We start from the raw sequence: 24,908 nt of genomic DNA, 5'->3' as shown, positions 1-24,908 counted from the left end.
CTTCGAGACCAACCCACAAACCGGGGAGATAATACTGTACAGTCCTGAACGAGCGTAAACACGACAAAGTATACTAATTGTTTCGTGACGCCATTTCGGAGGGGTTTTACTATTTCCGGTATGGGTTGTGCCCTACTAGTGGTAGAGCATTATCGTAACCGGCATAATATTTTCGTGAGGGTATTCTTTCCGTGAAGCCCTCACTCGGCTCTCTACCTAAAATAGAAACAAATTGACTGCCAAACAAAAACGGCCAGAAACTTTTGATCAGGACTGTACATGTCTCTACCTTACATTTTAGCTTCCATATATTACCTACAGATTGTTTGACGCATTCCAAGCGTTTCTTATTCATTTGTGCAGACTTTGTTTCGGGACAAAACTGCGCCATTACTGATCATTATTCTAAGATTAGTAAATATATAATGTTATGATAATCCCACGAGCCTACATAATACTTCCACAATCCTATATTTCTTGGTCAATTAAGTTGACGGCCGTATATTCCGAAATTGATCGATATTTTAAGTGAAATATTTACTATTTTCCTCAGATTTCGTGCTTGACTATGGATTATTTAAAATTAATTAAATTAAAATATTCTTACGATTAATGAGATGAAACGTGAAATATATTATTTACTAACAAACAACCATGATACAAAGTAACAATGTTTCCAATCGCGTTTTGTTTCGAAGATTGATGTCCACGTTTTAAACCAATTTAAAATAAAAAAATTAACGCGAAGCGATATAGAAATTGGACTGACAACGACAGGATCACGGCTGGAAACAAAACCTTAGGTTTTTTTAGTTCAGTAAGTTATCTTTAACTGCGTACCCATTCGTCATTAAAGTTAAGATTTGACTTTCAAAAACTGCAATAGAGTCTGAATTTTGATAGATATTTTATTTAGACAACAATCAATAATAGAGCGTAAAATGATGGTTCGCTTTTTTATTTCTTCAAAATGAACTGTGCTTTCTTTGTCTACGTCAGCCATCTAAAACGATAAAAACTACCAAAGAACTGTGCTTATACTATTTGTGAACGTTATCATTGCTGCCATTTAAGTGGGTTGCTCTGTTGATTTATCTGCGTAAAATGTTTAATTTGAAAGTCAATTGGTGTAATAAGATAAGTGGTTTGTAGTTCCTCCGCAATCTCCTGCAAAACTTCACAACTACATGGTTTGAGGTCATCTTTGTGTAAAAAATGTAAATCCACTCAAGGGGGGTGATTAATAATTATTAATAAGTTATCAAAGAGTCGTGAATAATTTTATTTGGTAAAAGGAAAACATTACATTATTATGCAAATTAAAAATTAAAGCATTGAGAAAAAAAATTATTAAGTTTAAGCGATAATTAAAATTATTTTTGTTGTACCATCACCTTTGTTAATTATTAATGAGTTTCTATAATTGAATCGTTTTAAGTAAAAGTAAAAAGAAATCTAAGCTGGGATAAAACTGTCGAAGCAACCTGAGTCTATCTCTTCTCTTAACTGCGCACTGCATCAGACTTTAAATTTGCTTTTCTAAAAATATAATTTTTAAGAAAGTGCACAACTTTTATCCATAATTAAAAATCTTTAAAATTAATTGTTAATTCTGCAAACATTAAAAACTGGCAAGTTATTCTTAAATTTAGAAATTTCTTTGATAAAATTTTCCTTGTTGCTTTGTTGGCAATAGAAGTATTGCAACTCGTTATCCATCTCGTCAGTAGAAGAGCTCTTGAAAGGAATGCATTCACTCACAGCTTTGTCGCCCTGTCCTACGACCTAATTCGAAAATCATTATTAATAAAATAAATAAAATGAAGCTTGTTAGAGGTTACCTGAATGCTTAATTTTCTCACAAATCTTTTGCTCATTATGTTTGCGGCCCAGTCTTTGAATCCTTTAATTTTAATATTTCGCAAGTACTCGGTTTCACGTTTAAGACGATCAAAAACACGCCAAGAAGTGACAATTTCAGACCAGTTACGGTTTGCTTCGACTCCCATGTGCAAATCGGGAGAATTTTTGCTCTTTATAAGAGATGAAACTCTAACTTCAAACTCCTCTTCAGTCATTCCTGAAATTTGCTGTTGAAAACCTTCTAAGAAATTTTCAATTCTTTGGTCTAAGTGAGAACAGCTATAAAAAGAATAGTAAACATTAGTGTTGTAAGTCGGAAAATTTTCCGCGGAAAATTTCCCGCTCGGAAAATTTTCCGGAAAATTACCGAAGCCTTTTTTCCGGAAAATTTTCGGTATTTTTCCGAAAAATATTAAAAACGTTTTCATTCCATGATTTGTCTAATATATTGTTTGCAAATTTAAATAAAGCGGTATTTTCACCTCATTTTTTCTAATCTAAAAGTAAAACTAAACCTATAGACTAGTTTAAACTGGTTGAAATGTAACACTATTAATGTTTTGTAGTATGTTTACTGATATTAGTCATTTTAAATCGATAAAAAGTTTAAAATATTAAAAACCCTTGAAAAGTAATTTATGTTTAAATTTTTTATTTTTCCGATTTGCGGAAAATATTCCGCAATTCGGAAAATTTTCCGGAAAATTTTCTGGAAATTTTTCCGCATTTTATTTTTCCGGAAAATTAACAACCCTAGTAAACATCTTAGTAATTGAAGGACTGGTGAATTAAAATTGAGCAGGATAAGAATGAAAAAGCTATGCAAGAGTCGATTTCGTCTCAATATAGATGACTAGCCGAGAAGCCCGCCTTACAGGCGGGCCCTCAGCTGGTTGTGTGTTTCGAGGCGCTCCACTCCAGTACGCCCCCAACCCCTTTTTCCCATAGGATAATTTCCGTGGCACCCTTTTCCCCATAGTCAAACCACCGCAGTAAGGCCCTTCCTCCCCTTTTTCCCATGTGATAATTACCGTTCCTCCCCTTTTTCCCCATGTTATAATTACCGTGGTACCCACCTCCCCCTTTTCCCCATGTGATAATTATCGGGGTACCCCTTTCCTTTTTTCCCATGTAATAATTACCGTGGTACCCCCTCTCCGTTTTTACCATGTGATAATTGCCGTGGTACCCTCTCCCCCTTTTCTCCATGCGAGAATTTCCGTAGTACTCCCCTCCCCCTTTCCAACGTGAGAATTTCCGTGGCACCCTTTACCCCATAGTCAAACCACCGCAGTTAGGCCCTTCCTCCCCTTTTTCCCACGTGAAAATTACCAGGGTACCCCCTCCCCATTTTTCCCATGTGATAATTACCATGGTACCCCGTCCCCGTTTTTCACATGTGATAATTACCGTGGTACCCCGTCTCCGTTTTTCACATGTGATAATTACCGTGGTACCCCTCTCCCCCTTTTCTCCTTGCGAGAATTTCTGTAGTACTCCCCTCCCCCCTTCCAACGCGAGAATTTCCGTGGTACCCTTTTCCCCGCAAAAATAACTCAAACTCGCAGTCGCTCCAAACCTCCCTGTACCCCTTTAAACCCCCTGTATCCAATGGAATGGCTGATGCATAAAGGCCCCGGGACTAACGTACGCCGCGAGAGAGCCAGGGGATTTCAAATCGGAACGAACCCGAAGCCCCCCCCCCCCCCGTTTCCAAAACTCAGAGGCCTTCTGATACTACCCCGCACGACCCCCCCCCCACCTCCGAAATCCGCAACCCCGCACGATCCTCTCCCTCCCTTCGAAATCCGCGGCGGAAGGAGAGGAAATTTCGGGTGTATTGCATGTTGGGACAAACACGGCCAACTCTCAGGGGCGTCAGATTTTGAGCATTTTTAGAAACTGACATTTGCGTCACTTTTGAAAATTTCTAATTAAAAAACTAAAAAACAAATCGGAAATTGAAGCCGACTCGATACGAAAACGCGAATCGCAGCGTACGTAAAAAAATGCCAGGCGACGCTCGCGCCCGTAACGCGCGCGCGAAAAGCGTCAGAAAATCGAGAAAGAAATCTCGAAAATCAGTTGACGAACGAACCTACCTACCACCCAACCAACAGCTTTTTATTCTATAGATTCCATCATATTTCAGAGTTTGTCTTCCTAACTTATCCATTGTATTAGACCTAGTTGTCTCTTTGTTAACGAACCGTTTGTTTCGCTTACTTAGTCCGAAGTTACATTTAAAAGTCTCTCTCAGTTAAATTTTTACCTCTCCGAGGGGACAAAGTCCCCTAGGAGGGGTTATACAACGACCGTGTCTGTCTGTGGGTCTGTGGGTGGGTCTGTGGGTGGGTCTGTGGGTGTGTCTGTCTGTCAGGACTGCGAACGCGTTCGCATTTTCGGTGCAAAGTGTAATCACTGCGTACGCAGTTTCTCAAAGGGTTGGCAAAACCACCGTGTGACGGTGAGCGTTGACGGATGCATTTGCGGTTTGGTTTGGATGGTGTTTTTTCGCTCACCGTCGTGACGGTTTGGTGTATTACGGTTTTTGTAATGTTTATGCGTAGGTTGTGAGTGTTGAATTTGTTGTGTTTGTGTTCTGATGGATGTGCATGTTGAGTCTGTTGTGTTTATATGGGCGTTTTCTCTCCAACTTCTTCTTAATGACTTTGGGACGGACCGAGTGCTGAGTGTAATGCTACCTCTCAACGTCCAATGGCAGGGTTTCCACCAGTTGTACACGGTATTCGTCTTAGTATCAATTTGCGATCGCATCGGGCGGGATTTGAACCCGAGACCTCCTGATTGACAGGCGGACGTTCTACCACAGAACCACCGACACTTGTTACGCCTTATTGAAAATTAGACCTTCAGCTTTATCGGAAGCGTATTTAATAGAGTACGAAATTTTGGTTTAATTGAAATAGAATTGAAATTGAAATTATTGCATCGAAGAAATTCTACTTTAGCGTTTCTCTATTGATTAAAAATAAATGCGCCACCCAGGTTTCGAACCCAGACCATTCGGCTTGGCAGTCGAGCGCTCTACCACAGAACCACCGATAGCTCCTTAGATTCACTGAAATTAAGACAGGCATCGTAAGCATAATAGGTAATAAAGTCTTTTTTTATTAATGAATTTATGAAGGCCTAATCTGGTATTTTTTAAAGGTTAAATCTTGTTTTAGCGCAGTCAGCCGAGATTAGAGGGTTAAAGGGTAGACCCTGTGGGTGGTCCACTTTCTTAACGACCTATATATAGTTTTGTTAATTCCAAGGAGATAATTTAACGTTAATTGCTTTAAGAGCTGGCGGTTAGTCAAGTGGCTCTCTGTGCTTTGTTGATGGTAAGGTTTTCGCTTCTTGTAAATATATTTGGTGTGGATATTTGGATATCTACGATTTCTAACGCAGTCAATGATTTCTTGGGTGTGCGAGTCATTATATGATATTGGAAATTGGACGGCATTGGTCTTTTTCATGTGGTATGTGTCACAACGTCAACCGGAAGTGAACGAGTCGTCCACTACCAGATATCTACGGTATCTTCATCAAGGGCGAGTGTTGAAATAAAATGAGCGTTAAAGATGCGGCAAGTATTTCGTAAGCGAGTAATTCCAAAAAGCCTCTGTAGATATTTATTTCATTAAAATTTGCTTCGTATTATATTTAACTGATAAACTTGTTCTGTAAAAGGGTTTAATTCAATTGTGCATTGTTATAGTACGTCTAACTTACTGTTGTAACTACTTAACTTATGATATTCTGAATAAATTAAAATTGGTCGTTTCGTCTCAATTATTTTAATTATAATTAAAATTTTATACCGGGCGGGATAGAAATGGGTTAATATTTTTAACAAATAACTCTAAATTGCGGAGATACATCTTTAAGGGTTATCTCGAGAAATTAATACCACTAGGGACAATTCTTCCGGGGAGAGGTATATTTTGGCTTGCCAACTTGTTTGTATTAAGATGATTTTTAAGATGCGAAAAGTATAAGCAACATGATCCCATTTCTTAAACTTAAGCCTTTTATTTGCGCAAATAATATACTCAAAAATTAAAAAAAATCCAACGAAATTGACTTGTATAAAGCTTTAAAGTGTTTTAAGCTAAACTAGACATCATTTTCGGTCACCTTCGTGGTGCAATTTCGATGAGTTTTTTTATGAACATTTTAACACTTGTCAATTTTATTGTTTTTTTTTAGTTTTTAAATATAAATGATCCTATACCCGTGTAAAGTCGTGTCACCTTTTTTAACCTTCTAACCATTGATGCGTAAATATTAGAGAGGTTAAGTCAGCACCATAAAATGTCCAGAAAACGTGTAGAGTTAACTTGTAGAAGGTCCAGGCTGTACACACAAAGGTACGTCTACAATCCTACATGTTTTCGAGTGGTGGCTTAACCTCTCTTTTCATAAATAGCTTCCGAAAGAATGGAAATTATTTTAAAAGGTCAAAGGTCATTATTAAAATGCCAAAACATTTTAAATATGTGACAAATAATCAAAGGTCGTTCTTTTTCTACTATTATACAGGGTGTCTCAATTTGCTCGATCAGGCCATTTTTTTCAAAATGTATTTTTGCTAGGGTTCTGAAATTTTCAGGGTTTTTTTTTTAGGTATGGATGGCTTTGGTTACTAAATTTCAGAAAAATCGAACGATTTTGTGCCGTTTTGGAAAATTTATTTTTTCACCGGTAGGTGTCACGCAAAATGTTTCAATAGAAAAGTTGTAGGGCATAGTCGAAAGTGAAAAAATAATTTTGGTTCGGTTGAAAAAGACCTATTTTTCACTGAGTTTGGAGGTCGGGGGAAAAAACAAGTTGTACTACCAGGCATTAGCCTTTAACGTAAATAATCCTACGTAATCTCAACACACATGTACATTTATTTTAGGGAACTTATGCTTTCAGCTATGTAGTTAATAATCAGATCTGCAAAAAGTTATTGTTAAAGAAAATTATTACGTTCAACACCTAATTAGACAAAGTAGACAAAGACCGCGTCTTCCATTTCGACGTGGTTACGAGTAAGATCATCAAACAAAGATTTGTAGACCAAAAATTACGCTTATTTTTCTTTTGTTGTTTTTTAACGTGAAATATCAATTGTCCCAGTAGTATTTAAAGCGTTTACATTTCAAAGTTAAAACATTATCTCAGCTTGGCCGATTGTTGTCCGGTATGCCTCTTTACACTCGAGATCAGCGCGCTCATATGCTAGAATTATTTTACGGAGAAGGTCGTCGTAATGCTACTCTAGTAAGTCAGTTATTCAGACGAAGTTTTCCCAATTGCAGACCAAGTCATACGACGGTTCTTAGAGTGGTCCGCGACTTCGACAACTGGGGTAATATCAGTCCGAGGTTTCGTGGTCGTGGTCTCCAGGACATCGACATGGAAAACACCATACTTGCCTACTTCGTCGCCTATCCTCGAGCGAGCGTCAGGACTGCCAGCTTTAACTTAGGGTTGGATCGAAACTAAGTTTGGAGAACACTCAAAAGACACCATTTTCATCCTTATCGAGCGACACTTCACCAAGGACTGCATGACGGCGATAGACAGCGCCGACTTGACTTCTGCAATTGGTTTTGCCTCATGGCTGACGCATACCAGGATTTTCACGATCAACTACTGATTTCCGACGAATGTTCATTCGGAAGAGATGGGCCTTACAACCGTCAAAACCAACATATGTGGGACTACGATAATCCACACTAGGGATTTCCTCATCGCCACCAAGTGCAGTGTCGCTTAAATGTGTGGGCTGGTCTGGTAGGTGACAGAATTATTGGCCCGTTCTTCCTGCCAAATCGTCTGAACGGTCAAAACTACTTGGAGTTCCTTCAAAATGAAATATCCAACGTGTTGGACGACATTCCTCTGGCCGAGTACAGACGCATCTAGTTCCAGCAGATGGGCGCCACCTCACCAATATCGTGACTTGGTTGCATATCTAAGCGACGAGTTTCCTGGAAGATGGATCGGAAGAACTGGTCCTGTTCGTTGGCCTGCAAGATCCCCTGATCTAATACCACTCGACTTTTTTCTTTGGGGATTCGTAAAGGACTACGTATACCAAACACCTGTGACGAGCGTTGAAGATTTACGACAAAGAATCATCGAAGCATGTCACCAGTGACTCCAGAAATGGTTCGGGGAGCATTTGGCAATATGCAACATCGTGCATATTTGTGCATTGCATCAGAAGGTGGCATTTTTGAAAACATTTTGTAGAAGTCATTAAAAAACATTTGTCACTTGGGCTAATTATTATTTGTTTATTTTTCGAAATCTTATAACTGAAATGCATGTTACCTACAATTCGTTAAAGGCCTGCTATAGTGAGTTGCAGGCTAAGAAAGACAAAATATATAGTACAGTTGGCGCAAGGATACCTCAGATCATTTCCGGCCAGTCGACCGCGCGTAATTTAAATTAGACCACTTTACGGTCAATTTCAAATTTCGTGAGTTTCATCGTTTTTTCGCGCCATCTAGGAATCGAAATTGGAATATATTTTTTAATTTCATGTTGTCACGAATTTAATTACTGAATACAGCTAAAGAAGGTTCGATAATTGAAGCTCCAAATATTTTAAATAGCCCAAGAGGTTACTATAAAAAGCATGATAAAGGTTTATTATTAACAAGTAAAGAGAAAAATATAATTTTAAACGTCTATAGCTCATTAAGACCACGTTACCCCCAAGAAAGCGTTGTAACTATTTTAAAAGAAACTGCTGACATAACTGGTAAGACGTAGAAATAAATTTACAAAAATAAATAATTCTACATACTATTTTAAATTTAAGAATGATAGGAATGCCTTATCTTTTAAATTTGCTCGCCACCACAATTATGAAATTGAAAAATAAAGATTCCAATTTCGGTCTCTAGATGGCGCTAAAAGACGACAATAAGAGCAAACTTCGAATTTGACCGTAAAATGGCATCCTTGCGCCGATTGTACTATATATTTTGTCTTTCTTAGCCTGCAACTCACTATAGTACACCTTGTTTTTTCCCCTGACCTCCAAACTCAGTGAAAAATAGGTCTTTTTCAACCGAACCAAAATTATTTTTACACTTTCGACTATGCCCTAAAACTTTTCTATTGAAACATTTTGCGTGACACCTACCGGTGAAAAAATAAATATTCCAAAACGGCACAAAATCGTTCGATTTTTCTGAAATTTAGTAACCAAAGCCTTCCATACCTATAATAAATACATTTTGAGAAAAATGGCCTGATCGAGCAAATAGAGACACTCTGTATATGCAATTTATGTTATTTATATTAATTGAGAGACTGGAAGACAATGATACACCAATACATGTGAGATTAAGATATTTAGTCTTATATGGAAAATTTCTACACAATTCGGGTCACGAAAGTATATGTGTTTTACATGCCTTAGGTATATATATCCCAAAAGAAAAAAATGAGGACACATTGAATTACCTTCGGAACTCGATTTAACAAACCTAAATTTATCCGCTGGACTGTTCACAATAACCGCAAATCCCAAGATTCCATAATTGCTTCGAGTAGCGCAACTGATATCGTAGCCTAATTGTTCCTTAGTTCGCAACTGATCGAAACATGGCTCTTGCATGATTGTCTTAAAATATAATTTTATAGCAGCATGTTAATAAATATAAAATTAAATATGAAAAAATAATATAAAAATAAGTATAGAAGAAAATATTAAAAATTAATATAAAAAATGTGGGTAAAAATTATTGTATTAAGATGGAAAATGTTTGTATTGTTAGGTAAAAGATTTTGTTCAAACGATTTATAAAAATTCAATCGTCTTGGTTACTCATTAGTTCCCTAATCGATCCAATTGAAGCGCAAGTCGTTTACGTTTTCTCTCCCCCACTGGTGCCGGAATTAATTCGACCATGTCAAAAAAAAAGTCATTTATGTATAAATCAATACATAGTTGGTTGTCCGCACATTTGTTTATGGCGAGAATTAGGAGCCCAATTTTTTTTTTTTTGCTATTATCTACGTTCATTTTAAGACATCTGCAATTTTTAATCAAGTTCCTATAATATTAGCTGTGTGAAGGCTCTTAAAGAAATAAGTGTTTACACAGAAACTATGTGGTAACACTATTTTTCACGGTATTTTGCTGGGCGCCTCCTTTGGAGTTTTTGCCATTAAAACCCCCATTCTCCTTTTCCGCCGACCAAAGACCCAATCCTGGACTCCCCCCCGCGGACGCGCGACTGCTTATAAGAGAGGGCGGAAAGCCGCGAAAAAGAGTATTTCAGGCAATGAGGCGAGGGAAACAGGAAACAATTATATAGTTTGTAAGATATAAGTCGTACTTAAAATTAATTGATTATCGTTTATTTCCTAGGGAGTGCAGATGCGTTTTTACGCATAATTACATATTGAACTGAATAAAGAAGCTTCGACATCTTTACAAATGGAGACTTCATTAACATAATAATCCGAATAAATATGTTTTCCTCAGAATTTAAAGAAATTGTTTGAAATTTAACCGATGGAATCGGACTTAAACGAAATTCATTCGAGGTAATCAAACGGAATTGTTTAATTGGCTAGATTTCGGTACGGACTCGTTAAAAGAATATGATTTTTGGTATAGGAATCGGATATTTTTCTAAAGCCTTCTAAATCCTTGTAGACATATTTTCTGTGAAGAATCCAGACTATGCAAATGATCTACTGCATACAAAATTCAAATCTTAATATAAAATATTGCAAACTAAGGTAAAAAAATATAAGTTACGCTTTACATACGGTTGTACATCTTTTTATGTCAAATTTTTCCTCACGCGTCCATGTTCAGCTTTACCAATTGAACCAGCATCCTCTATATGCTTCGTTAAAAAACCGGAGACAAGATTCCGCAGCGACGATCGAAGGCAAGTGGAAGGGAAAGGGGGTACAAACACAAGGGATAGAGAAGAGATAGAGAAGGGCACCCAAATCGTAATGTAGTACTGACTGAGAGCTACAGCACGTGTTCCGGGAATTCAATGAACTCGGACGGAAACAGAGAAAAAAAAGAACTCCTACGGTTTTTCGATTCGGTCGGAATAGAAAAGGCGTTTTACTTAGACTGAATATCAGAGACGTTTTAGCAACTGATAGAAACCGTATAAAAGTTCTTGCTAAATGAAGCTCTCTTAATAAACCAATTTCAAGCATCATAAGGGACATTAAAATGCGATCGAAGAGCCTTGGAACGAACTCCCAGTATCTCACGAATTTTGCGGAGGCAGATTGTAAAACGCTAGAACATAAGCATTTATACCAAGAGTAATTCATTCATGCAAGAAAGCTGGATAGTTCCTCTCCCAAGCTGGTAATAATTGGTCACGCTGGAGTTGGTATCGTCTTTATTGAAAGACATGACACGCAAAGTTCTCTCTCCTCTCCGGATTTTCAATGTCCTTAACTTTTAAAGAAGCAAAGTTAAATTTTCAAGTCTCAATTCTCAGAAGCATAAGTTGTAACTAACTTGTGGTAGCATATCCGGAAGAAGTGGTTCGTATTTCAGTTTTTGTTGAACCATGTCAGCAATTTCAAGGGATTCCTGCAAATTTATTTCTCGTTATTTTAAAAGAATAACTTATTTCATTTTTTTTTTTAAGTTTACATTGGGCGTGAAGTTTCCATGAACCATTATTTCGATGAATAAATGGCTGATGAGTTGTTGCCAAAATGATTTCAAATTCTGCAGAGTACATTTTTCTATCATGGCTCTCTTATCCATATAGGTCCAATTTTGCAGCTCAAGTACGTAAAACCTCAGCGATTTACCAAGTTCACTTGGTTTTATAAAAGCATTATAGTAGGCTTCCAAAAATTGCACTCGCAATCCTTCAAACATCTCTTCGTTTACATCAAAATCCATAAAGTAGTCCAGAATAGTTGCCAGTAAAACCTTTAAAAGAATAATGTATGAAATAAATTAAAGTACGGCACTAGAACTTCTTTAGAAGTTGTTTTTACGATGGAAAGGATATTTAAGAAAATCTTGAAAACCACTTGAAAAACTAAAACTCTGACCAAAAATTGGTCCTTTAACCTCATTGTCAACATTAAAAATTCGCCATCACTCAAAATTTCAGTGTCGAAAAGTCAATTAAAATATTTATCTAAAATTGGTAAATATTTAAATTTTGTTATTTACTAAATTTGCATATTAACCTGAATTAAAATATTTACCAAATACAGATATTTACCTGAATTAAAATATTTACACAAATTTAAGTACTTACCCAAATAATTACTCAAATTGAAATATTTATCCAAATTTAAATACCCAATTTTAAATATTTACCCAAATTTAGACATTTACCCTAATTAAGATAGTTACGAAAAATTCCACATTGATCAAAAATTAGATATTTACCCAAATTTAACCACCTTTGTTTAAAATTTTTTAAATAATTTCATTAGAATCTTCGATTTTACCATGTTAATTTACATAGAGAAATAGTATATTTTAGTTGTCAAAAATGTTTTCGGTTGCCATGGTAAAACTAAAGCCCATCGCATTTTTTCCCTTTAGGGATTTTTAAGTTACATGAAGGTCTAATTAATCTCTGAATTTAAACAAAATCGATGATTTCCACCTCGGGTAGTCTCCTTGTCAGTGTCGAAAAGTCAATCACGCAATTTAAATGACTATTATATTTCTTAAAGAAAGTCTTACAGGTAACTTTTGGTCGAACCCATTAACAAGAATTCTAATTCCGTTATCCTCCTTAGCAATTTGATATTCCAATTCAGCTTCTTTGGCTGGATACGCTTCTGGACCCAAGTTCTGTAGAAGCTGACAAATAAACATATCCAGTAGTAGTCCACTAAAAATAATAACAACCTGAATATTATATCGAATTTATTTATTGCCTAACAAAATCCCACAGATGGCAACCGGATGCGCCGTTTTCATTTTATAGTAATAAACGACCGAGACCACTGCCAACCGGGTTTGTGTTGCCAAAATTCTAATCATATCATATTGAAAGTGACTGACTTTTGCGGAGAGCACTTGCTCAATGGTGTCTTAAGGTGCAAGTATATGTAGCCTTTCGGCATCGAGAATTGGGTGTCTTTCTTGTACCATAATTTCAGGAATTTATTTTCTCTCAGTTTGAGAGGAACCTTAAAAATAAATTAATCAACAATAATGTTACATAAAAAATCTTACGAATAACTTACTTCTTTAATGTATTCTGGTTCGACAGTTTTCAATTCGAAATTCGTTGCTGAAAATAGTTAATATATATAAAAATATATATTTGAGTGATCTATATTAATGTTACCACTACCTATAAATTGGTTTGGATGTGGTAAACAAATTTCTGGATTTGGGGGAGGACCTGAAAATAATTTATTTTTGTTAAGTAAGTATTTATTAAAAAAATCTGAATAAAACATTTACTTTTCCACGAGCCAATCCATTCTTCAGGAATATCTGGGAAAGCGAGAGTTATTTATAAATGAGTAATCAACCGTACATTAATATTTTAAGATTAAGACAGACAGTTAAGTATGATTAAAAAGGAATTTATCTCCAACAGAACCTTTTGAGCGAGCTTGTAACGCTATCGAAAAACAAATTGTACTGACATTGTATAAGAAAATAACAAGGGATTTACTCTTTTTGGAAGTCGCTTATACTTTTGGGTATCTGTCACTTAAACCTTTACAAGAACCTTTTTGGAGTAGTATCTAATGTGACAAATATGATCAGATCAATTAAAATTAAGGCTTAAACACGTAGTTTGAAAGATTATACCAAAATATATTTTATATCATATTAAATAATGATTTCATAAATCCCGATTAAAAGATTAGTTTAAAATTTTGTTGATTAAATCATCATTGACATAATTATCTCCGCAATTTTCTAACTCCACATAATTTAAAATAGAAAACATAACTTCGAAGAAATCTATCAAAACGAATATCATTTAATATTTACTCTCTTGGCTATAAGGCACTTGCATCCACTTTTCACTTTGGTCACAAGGATTTCCTTTTTCGTAACGGTTAGACCAAATAATAATATTGCAATTATCGGGACGGAGGCCTTCGATACATGCGCGGATCAAGCTCTCATCATAATGCATCATAACTTGACCTCCTTTAACGACATCTTGCGGTTCCATATTTTGCATTTTACTACAAAGACTGGATACGTATTCTTCGGGATCTTCCTAATTTTTAGGATTTTTTAAATTATTCTATCATTCAATAGAAACACGTTACTATTTAAATTAAACCAACTTACCTCGTCCTTCCACTTAAAGTTCATTTCTTCGAGCGAACAGAACTCTTCGTACGTACTCTTTTGCGGCCCGTGCTTTTTAAACATATCTAAATATTGAAACACCACTAACAAAATGTCTTCGATATGATCAAATCCACTGTCCGTTAACGAGATGCTTATTCCGAAGAAGGTATTCAGTTGATTGTTTTCACGGTTATCATCACTATTTCCAGCTATCACGTTGGTGGCCCAAACCCTGCAAATACGAACATCTAAATAAGGTTTGTTTTCTTATCGGAAAACTGTCTTTTTTCTTAAGTGCATCTGGTAGCCTTTCATCAATAACAATTTCAAAAAAGGGTGCCGGGTTTGTACAAATGTAGGCTTTGTGCTGGGAGACTTTACAAGACCCCAAATTAGAGACCCGACAATGCCTGGCGAGGTCTTTCCTGCAGCACTCTTAGCATTTAAGGAAATCTAGCACCATTCAGAGTTACGTTTTTAAACCAGAAGTTCCATCTCCGGACAAGGCGGAGATGGAAATTGCAGCTTATTGTGCTTAAGAGGTTATAGTCTTCAAATATTTGTAACATTACCTTTTTCTTAAGTACTCCATTATGCTACCGCGACCTTCGTGACCAAGGAAGTATGATAAATATCGCACAGGGTTGCATCTAAATCAGATCGAAATTGTTAAAATTTTTAAAGAAAGAGATAATCTAAAGTGTTAATTTTCACCCTATGGGAAACTATTTCAACTTATAAGAAGAAAGCTGCGTGAATTCGCAACAGCCATAAACACTTAAGTTCAATTTTGCTAAGATAACTATTTAAGACAATATCTCTTGATCAATTGGTGTGACAGGTATAGAATAATGTTTATTAAATACGTTTCCCACTCGGAGTTACCATTGCACTTTTTTATGGTTATACTCCAAAGCGATGTTAATGTGGGGTGGCGGAGTGGTTGGCGCTTTCGCCTCGCAGCAAGAGGAGCTGGGTACAATCACAATTTGTGGCACTTGGTGAAAACTCGGAACAACTCCTTCTGCGATGAGTTTTCAAGTTATCTCCCCACTGGTTAAAGGGGTTTTCCCCCGAGTTCTTCGGTTTCCCCTTCCATAAAAACTCGTTGAGGTTAGCGGTAATAGTTAGTGTAAGGAGCTGTTGGCTCGCGTGGCATGAAGGGCTGGCCACCACCCTCCTACTCATTGTAACCTGGCCACCTGTTTAAAAGCATTAAAATTCGCAAGATGACTTGGGCCTAAGGTGGTGCCTGGGGTATTAGCCTAGCTGATTATTAATAGCACATTTGACTTGGAAATCAGTTTATGCTAGATCGTAACGAAAAACCAATAGTTAAATTTTATTTATAAATTTGGATATTGGGGGTCAACATTAAACCTTTCCAACGGTAATAATTAAGTTGTTTATGGGTATGGCTATCGGAAAACTTTCTATAAATATAAGCGAAAACCACCAATCCTGGATTACCTTAATTGTGGGTGTGTCTTTTTAGATATTTAGGGGACCAAAATGATGTTTGTGCCATAGAGTTTGGTAGCGTCTAATTTTCCATGATATTTTAGACTACCTTAGTATGATAATTTCAAGCTATAGATTCCGTATGTGAAACGCTAATAGAACTTCAGTTTTGACTTTAAATGTTTGCCAATACGAAATGGTCTACACATGAAGGAGATAGATGCCTGTGTTAAGGTAGTTGTAATTTACATTTAAACGATATATAACCTCAGATATTTGGTGTGGAGCACAAACGTTTGCAGCTCTGGCCGCTCTTGCCTTTGGCTTAAGAAATGTTTGCTGCCACTATACAGGGTAATTTTGAAAAATTTAAGGGGACTTCCATAAATATTGCTTTGTATGTTATATTCCCTTTAATACTCTAAAGGGCTTTTGTATAATACACATAAAAGAAATTTTGTCACTCCTTTCAGTATGAAATCAGAATGCTCAAATAATTAATCTTACTTACTTGTATTGTTGAACTAAACTAGGTAGAGACCACTTCAAATTTAATTCCTGAGTTTTACTAATTGGCGACGCTGTAAAGAAAATGCTTTATTATTTTTAGTTGATAAATTAATGACAGTAAACGATTTTTCTTGGGAAAGCACCACCAGTGAGATTGCTCGAGCATTTCAAGAAGGATTGTCCTGAATAAAGCTTATTTTACGAGAGATGACATTATTTTGTTCATAAGAAATCCTCTCCCTGATAAGCTTTTTGGGAAATCTCACACACAAGATAATAAAATCACCTCTGTACAATTTATGAAAACCAGGAGTGTCAAAAGGATTCTCGTGCCCTACGAATGCAGGTGCCGTTATAGATCTATTAAGAAGTCAATCTGGTAAGAACATACATTTTGTTATCTTTAAAAACGACAAACCAAATAACGAAAATCTTGACTTTGTGTGCCGACAATCACATCAATTTGTCGAAAATGGGTTACTAAAATTTAATTGTTTTATTTAAATTACACCGGAATTTAATGAAATTAAATTGGATATATACGAATTGTTTTAGCCAATTTTAGTGGAGTCGTTTCTTTTCCCAAAACGATTTTTGCACAACGTTAAATGGAAAGCTTTAGTTGCCGTAATAAAATGATTAAAAATGCTGTGCAGAAAGGCATAATTGGCTATTTTCGTTCAATTTTTGGTCTGTATGAGAAAGGAGGTTTAAGTTTACCTTTTCTCAATTTTGTTGAATATTTCAATGACCCAATCTTGTAGTGTGTCCAGACTATCTGTAAAATTACAAATTTCAATGAATGACTTTTTACAGCTAGAAATAGAGATACCTTGTGAAATAACGCTTAATCGCATCAAGTGTGCCGAATAGTGTTTCTCCCAAAATTCCCTCAGTCGCGAATGAACATTAACTCCTTGACTTTCGGGCAATATTTTCAGAGTCTCAAGATTTCCAACGCCAAAATTCCTGATGGGATTTCCTTCCTTCGCGGTAGAATTTAAAAGAAATATCTTTCTCCAGCCATCTTCAGGGTACGCCAGCCGATATTCTATACAAGCAATTTCCGAACAAGAGCAAAATAGCCCAAGTTTAAATACTGACAAATTTTAGTTTAAATTTATTTATGCGCATCAATCTTTTGTTTATCTTTTTTATTCATATTTGCCAATCTGTTATAACCAGGTAACTTACCGTTGTCTACAGCTTTGAGTTCTCTGTCCATACTATCCTTCTTCATAAGAGGTGAAATGAAAAACTGAGCAAAAATATCTAAAGCCTCTTTCAATTTCTTCCTGTTAACTTCAAATTCGTAAACAGTCTAAAATATAAAATTTTGACAATTTCTTTAGTTGCTGCATTCGAGAGAGGATATTGTATCATTGAATTTTACTAAGAACGAAATTAGGTTAACTCGAAACCTTCGAGCCTTACGGATCACGTTTTATACTTAAGCTCTGCTACATTTATCAAACGAAAACCATTTATGTTTTTAAATTTTTTTCTTATACACCATCTAGTTTCGGACATAAACTTGTTTCTACCCTTAAAAGAGAACGTATACCTAAATATTAAGTATATAAACAGTTTCGGATAAATTTATTCGACTCGAAATTTAGTTGGTACAGCTTTCATTAAATTATAGTTATTTTAATCGCATAATAGTATGTAGATTATCAAGTAATTTGGCAATCAACAACAAATTTTTAGGTGTCTAAATAGCAACAGAAACAAAAACTTCATCTGTGCTGATATATAATAGGTCTTCGAAACGCATCAATAGTAACTGAGCTTTTTTTTTGGTAATTTTAAACCTAGCTAATGGTCTCCATTTTAAGTTTCAAAGCATCTGGTTCTGTTAATTTTGGTTTAACTTACAAATTCTTCTTCGGTGTGGGCATTGTCTGAGCCGCCATGTTTTTTGATGAATGAATCGTAGCCGTTTTCGTCGGGATATTTTTCACTTCCCATAAACAACACTAGAAAAAAATGAAATGCTTTATTTCCGAAATTCTATGTTTTTTTTAAATAAATGATTAATACTGTGTTCTAAGAAATGAGCCAAGCCCTGCAAATCATCCGGATCACTGAAAGTTCCAACCCTGACACTTAAAGCAGCTGCAGCCTGATTTTCAATAATTGTTTAATAATTCTTATTCACAAATTATGGGCATTATGGCATATTAAGTCTATAAACTATTCAACAAACGTTTTTATAATGTTTTTCTGTTTCTTCATCACCTCCACCTTCTTCGTCACTAAGCAAGTCGTTGGAGCTATCCGAATTTCCGGAGTCCGAAATAAGTAAAACCTTCAGCCCATTCTTCAGCTCTATCGCACGATATTCCCTCTTATCGTTCTCCGATTTTATGGGATCTGGCAATCTCTTGACATCAGTATTCATCTGAAATATGTTTAGTAATAAATGCTAATATGTAATATTTAAACTAGGGTTTCACTAATTTTAAAATGAAATAAATTAATATTGTTAGGGTTGAAATATTTATCACATTTTAAGTACAGTAGAAAAGTTTAAATAACTACTCGCTGTATGAAAATAACGGAACTAAAGCAGACATACCTTGATGTTCGAGATAAAGTATTCTCATCGACTACGAAATCCTTCTTCTTCTAAGCGGATACTCTTGTATGTCAAGTTAAAAAAAACGATTTGGCCTTGTATGTCGGTTAATTCTATTAAATGAAAAAAAAACACGGATTCGTGATCCTGCAAGTTCGGACAACCACTATTATTCAAATGAAGCTTACCCGCGTACAAAATATCAAAAATATTGTCTGAACAGACTACCTGCGTTCAAATATTTCAAGGCTAATAGCGCACATCTACCTGGAGTTTATTGTGCGGGAAACTTGTTTTCTTGTCAAAAAAATCGGTAAATTTCTCTTAAATGGCAATTATCGAACTCAAACATCCTTTCTAATTCTTTGGAATCACTTTCTTACTTCCTCATTTGAATTTATTATCTACTTCTACCGTTTTGCACACAGTGTGTACTATTCTCAATTGGTACGTAGCCGTCGCCGCCACCGTATTGGAAATAATTCTTCAACCGTTAAAACAGTGAATGATTAATCTAACCGTCGATTTCACAATATTAATTTCGGCGATTGCGGGACCAAAAACTGTTCATTTGCCCATTTTAGTTATTTGGTGAGATTTCGCATCGAAATCTGCATACATTTTTGAAATTAACTTCTATTTAGATGTAATATAAATTTTTAGTTATGCCATGATCCTTCTTACTACGTTTGTAGCGGGACCTTACAATTCACGTAAGAACTACATGTTTATATTTAATTTTAATAGCAATTAAATTTCGCGTCATATTACTCCAATTTACATTATTAGATTATCATTGTTATTATGCTAGATTTCGAACTTAAAACTGGTTTTCCTCAAATAGGGGTTCTCAGACTTGCTTGACTCTTGCTCTAAGAAAGTGGTTAGTTAACGCTCTTGTTAACAATGCATTAATTTTTCTTTGGCCAAACAAATTCTTAGTTTGCTAATATAACAAGTTGCCAAGCTTACCAATATATATATATATATATATATATATATATATATATATATATATATATATATATATATATATATATATATATATATATATATATATTAACTACTGGACACGGTGCTCTATGATATTTCGCCATCAAAACCATCCTCCAAAAAAATGTTATCCCAACCATTAGATTATTTTTTATTTTAATTATAATAAATATATAACAAATATTTTTGCAACAAATTTCCGATATCAATTGAACAAAAAACCACCTTAGACCTAAAAATTTATTAAATTACCATAGCAACAAATTGAGAAATAGAAAATACAAAATTTAAAATTATTAGAACGCTCAATAAATGTGAAATATACGTGCAAGAAACTATTTTATAGTCTTTATAGATAAAAACCAACCCATTGTATTATAGGTCTTAAACAATAAAATTTATATGGAAAACACAAAAGATAAAGCGAAAACCAAAACTATAAGTTAAAGCACTAATAAAAACTGCGTGGGCTCATGACGACAACCCAACGAAGCCGATAAAAATCATTGCAAATAAAAAATCGTAGACTTGAATTATCCCCCACATTATCAACAAACAAGAAAAATATATAATAATAACCCAACTAAGTAACAAGTTAATTAAAATACTTAGAAATCAAGAAAAAGTCAATCAAAATACCCACAGTATTAAACATTGTATTAACAGAAATATGCAATAAAAATATATAATAATAACCCAATCAAACAACAAGGTAATTAAATACTTATAAATCAAGAAAATGTCAATCCATATACCCACGGTAATGAAATTAGTAATAGAAAAAACCAAAAACACCTTACCGTTAACAATTCCCGGCTTATAACGCACACAAAAAACCTTAACTAAATAGTGAAGGCTAAACAACAGCGCATATTTCCAAATATAAAACCAACGTAACCACATTAATGAATATGTATAACACATTTAAAGCCGATAAGAAAACACGTAAAATAAATTAAGAAGTTACAAGTAAAGTAAGAAAAACGAAAAAAGCGCGTTGTATTCATAAATGACTTCTAACGGTTCAAAATTACCGATAGACAAAAAACTTACTAAGTGGACTACTCACGGGCTCTACCCTTTAACCCTCTTATCTCTGCTGACTGCGCTAAACAAGATTTGACCTTTAAAATTTCAAACGTAAGAAAATGTAAGAATTTTCAATTAATCGTAACGTTTATTGATGGTTTTGTGGTAGAACACTCGCCTGTCATGCAGGAGGGCCCGGGTTCAAAACCCGCCCGATGCGATCGTAAAATGATACAATGACGTGCACCGGGAACAATTGTTGGAAACCCTGCCATTTGTACGTTGATACGTTTACCGTAACCCTCAGCACTCGGTCCGTTTCAAACGTGGAAGATTCTTTACGTACAATCACAATTCGCAATTGAAAATTTTAATACACCCAATGACAAAGAGGGAGCTTTTGGAAAAACCTTTTCCCTAATTCTAAGAAACTGCGTACGCAGCGATTACACTTTGCTCCGAAAATGCGAGCGCGTTCGCAGTCCAGACAGACCCACAGACAGACAGACACGGTGATTGTAATACCCTTTCTAAGGGACTATGTCCCCTCGGAGAGGTCAAAAGGTATTTTTGTAATGGCCAAGGTAGTAGAAATTATTATTATGGTTTTTGAAATAGCGTCGTTACGGGTTTTATTAGTGGTAAAGTTAATCATAGGTTATTAATGCTGAGTGCGCTAATAAGCTTAAGAGACAGAATGTAGGTTAGGTAGCGCTTCTTCGGGAATTTTTCTTAATACGCATATTAAGTTAATGCTCAAGGTGATAGAAATATTGTTTTTAATGAATCGGTTGGATTAGATAGTGTAATACGGACGTCGTGAGTGTGATAAAGTAACTCTTCGGTTTTAATACATAGAGTGTTTGCTATGATAAAATACCGGGTGTTTGTGAAATTATTATTATTATATGTACAAGGTGGTTTTGGTTATACTCTTTTTTCTTAGATTGTTGTAGTAAGATTTATGAAGCTATTGTACGGGGTGGTTAAAATTTGTTCCAAATTAGAATCTAACTCATCGGGGATATTCTGTAAACTGAAAAGTCTGTGACCTCTTGTTAACCAGTCAAGTTCAACCATACGTGTCCCCTTACTACTTAACTATGCAAGAATTGAATGTTGTCTATTAAATGAAATAAGTAAAAAATTGTAAGTCCAAGGCCAATGTATCTTTGAGCTACATGTAATCTGTTTCAAATTTCCGTATAAATAAACCCCCGTGACAGAAACAAATCAAATCAATGTTTCAGAAAAAGGTGCTTCTTGTTTTTTAAACTATTATTGATCCAAGGTTTTACGTCATTTTAACGGCTGGAAAACGGAAATCTCTCTGGAAAACGTTCCTAATAAACTGAATGATCGTGGGTTTAAGGAAGTACTTGCAATTATTATTATTTAAAGTCAAATAATAACGGTGATTTATTTTTACATATGTTTTTAAGGAATTACCCTGCGAATGTAACGATAAATATAAATTTTTGATCAATTTCCCTGGCGTTTGGTGTTTTCAAATTTTTCCAAAGAATTGTTTTTGATATTTAAATTATGTTGCTATGAGAATGGTGTAAGATTAATGGATGGGTTTGCTTAATTTTATTTACCTGATAATAACCTAAAATCTGTTCAGTTATACTTTAGTTATATACAGTTATTGATACGTATAGCGCATTAAAGATTCGTTATTAATATAATTTATCACAGATTCAACACTTTTAAGCACTTAACAGCTTTTATTTTCCATTTTCAAAAAATGCTATTTAGATACGAATTAACTGAAAAAGAATGGATCGAAGCGCGCTGTGTCTTACTCGCCTTCGGGTAGAGATATTTTTTTGAGAATTACTCTACAAATACGGCATGTTGCTGAGAGTGCATTCGACAAGGTCATTCTATGTCAGTTCAACTAGAGAAAAATTAGCCTGTGCGACCCAGAATATAAAATTAAAAAAAAATTGATAGTTTAGTACTAGTCAAAATTTGGAAACCCACCAATAACTTATTTATTTCGACTCATCATAAGGTTATCTAAATTTGGACCACGAATTTCGTGTGAACACTTTATTTATGTCAAAAGTATGAAATTGCATTGGTGTAAAAATCTGATTCTAAATTGAAAATTACCCAGAATTTAAAAAATCTTCGAAACTAATATTAAAACGAGGCTAGTCTTAATATCTTTGAATTTGTTAAGTTACTGTATTTTGGAGAAAAATAAAATTAAAATTCAGAATTAGACTAATTATACGCTAGCTTAATTTACGCGGAATAACCTTTATAAAGAACGAAGACTACATTTTCATATTATACGACCCAGATTTAGACTCTCGTTAGAATCTCGTACTCTCGGCGCTCTCGCAAAAGAGGAACAAGCACTGTTAGTTAACGGAAACGGTGCTTGATAGAAGTAAAACACCAATTATACGTATAGCGTTTTTTTAAGCAATGTCGAGCGACACGCGATCAGAGTATTATCCACTACGAAAAGTCGCGTTTGGAAATATTGAACGGATGGTTTACACTTACGCTAATACGTTACGAAGGTGAGCGTCAACGATTAAATATTACATTGTACTTAATACAATTTGTTTACGTCTATATTAGCCGTCGCTGCGATTAGCCCTGGTGAAAACCCGCCTTAGAGGGCTTTAGTTTAGTGCGACAAATTTTGAGGACACTATGCCTCTATCCATAGATTTTCTGCCTGGAAAATCTAACCTTCAGCAATAATGAGTAAGTGTAAACGAAAAACAACCTTAATAACAGGTTTTTATAAGTATTTGTCTTTTCAAATCTGTTTGTGTGGTGCCAATTAAGAAGCGAATTCTTTAAAAAAGTATTCTTTGAGAATGAAATAATTAATTTAGAATATTTAAAAATGCAGAAGTACTGTATCCGAATTAATTAATTGGTTTCTCATTGTTAATAAGGTGCTGATAAAAATTTTGCAAATTTTCTCGATGCAATCATTGTATGGTTTATGGTTTTAAGTATTTTACGTTTACGGGAAGAATGGATTTGAATTGAAAATTTGGAAGTGCACAAAGAAGTGACCTACACGAAAATATAAAAGCACAGAGTGGGAAATTTTTGAACGCAGAAACGGTTTCTCCAACCGTATATTGACCCTCATCAGTCCAGTTTAAACTGCCTCTCTTTGAATATTTAAAACTTTGTTCTTAGGGTCAAAGGAGTAGTTGTCTCCTAGTTTCATCGTACCATATCAAAACATAACATTTATTTGCTTGATACCTCTAGCTTTCTTTCCACCATATTATCAAGAAGTTTAAATAAAACGATGTAGAAGGCTAAAACGGAAATTTCGAAAACGATGTTAGCAGTGTCAAATAAGCTTATCTTAACGTCTGCAAGGCATCATGGATCCAGAATTGTTCTAACATAGAAACCGAGAAATAAACTGCTATATTTAGGGACTTGAAATAACCTAGAGTCTGGTGCTTTTTAAAAAACATAAGAGGATAAGTTTTATGGGAATTTTTAAAAACGGTAGATGTGTCTGTAACACCGCAAAATACAAAACAAAAATACGCCCACTGTCTGGGGAAAAAACCAAATGAAACTGGGCAGAAATTTGGGTATTATAAACTTAAATGAAAACCAGAAAATTTTGCAATTTATATTTATGTTAATATTTTAAAATGTTTTATCATGCGCGCTAAAACCTATAACGTTGATCATGACATTATATCGCCCTCGTAGATTTGTTGAAGTATTAAGCTATGCAAAAGAAGCACACATTTTCCCACTAAGCTTTAGCATCTTTTTAATTTACAAATTTATAAATAAACGGTGAATCCCAAAATGGATCGAGAATCGTTTCAAATTCCGAAAATTAACGTGCTAGTCTCCAGAATTTTATTGGTAGGATTTCTATCACGAGAAGAGGCCACTCGAAATTCGGGTAGAATTAAAAAATAATAATTTCGGCTCTTTAAGTACCCTCGAGATTATATATCGGTCAAGTCTCTATTTGACGTTCTAATTTCTACGCTCAGAACGGGGAAATCCTGAGACAATAGACTTGCAAAAATGGGTGTCTTTTAAAACAATCGAGAGGGAACTGTTCTCGATATCACCGTTCCTTATTAGTTACCGACTAAGGATCATAAACATTTAGGATTAGCGCTAACCTACATGTGTCTT

The 24,908-nt window shown here is 35.0% G+C and overlaps 1 protein-coding gene across 1 annotated transcript; it reads right to left on the bottom strand.

Moving 5' to 3' along the window:
* Positions 1-1,366: 1,366 nt before the first annotated feature.
* On the bottom strand, positions 1,367-18,835 carry LOC149944420 (nardilysin-like). The gene is made up of 23 exons (XM_090176351.1): positions 18,726-18,835; positions 18,354-18,548; positions 18,188-18,269; positions 18,023-18,123; positions 17,339-17,465; positions 16,977-17,195; positions 16,865-16,922; positions 16,431-16,504; positions 16,146-16,215; positions 14,746-14,823; positions 14,171-14,405; positions 13,862-14,096; positions 13,319-13,351; positions 13,206-13,256; positions 13,096-13,142; positions 12,911-13,038; positions 12,587-12,737; positions 11,525-11,812; positions 11,387-11,461; positions 11,180-11,323; positions 9,369-9,505; positions 1,842-2,142; positions 1,367-1,785 (listed from the first exon to the last, which is right to left on the bottom strand). The coding sequence occupies exons 2-23, from the start codon at positions 18,546-18,548 to the stop codon at positions 1,600-1,602; spliced, it is 3,015 nt and encodes a 1,004-aa protein (XP_090032477.1). The 5' UTR covers positions 18,726-18,835; the 3' UTR covers positions 1,367-1,599.
* Between the last annotated feature and the right edge of the window lie 6,073 nt (positions 18,836-24,908).

This window comes from Leiobunum rupestre, chromosome 5 (assembly GCF_980474605.1).
Source record: "Leiobunum rupestre chromosome 5, qqLeiRupe1.1.hap1, whole genome shotgun sequence".
Lineage (NCBI taxonomy): Eukaryota > Metazoa > Arthropoda > Arachnida > Opiliones > Sclerosomatidae > Leiobunum > Leiobunum rupestre.
The sequence above is the reverse complement of the archived record's forward strand: the minus strand, read 5'-3'. Positions and strand labels throughout refer to the sequence as shown.

What these genes read in the sequence shown, in the direction of transcription:
- LOC149944420 (XM_090176351.1), bottom strand. Translation starts at nt 18,548, where the DNA reads ATGAATACTGATGTCAAGAGATTGCCAGATCCCATAAAATCGGAGAAC. An exon ending in GGCTCATTTCTTAGAACACA is followed by an intron (nt 18,124 to 18,187) that starts GTATTAATCATT and finishes ATTTTTTTCTAG; the next exon opens with TGTTGTTTATGGGAAGTGAA. An exon ending in AACCAGAATACATTAAAGAA is followed by an intron (nt 13,039 to 13,095) that starts GTAAGTTATTCG and finishes TTTATTTTTAAG; the next exon opens with GTTCCTCTCAAACTGAGAGA.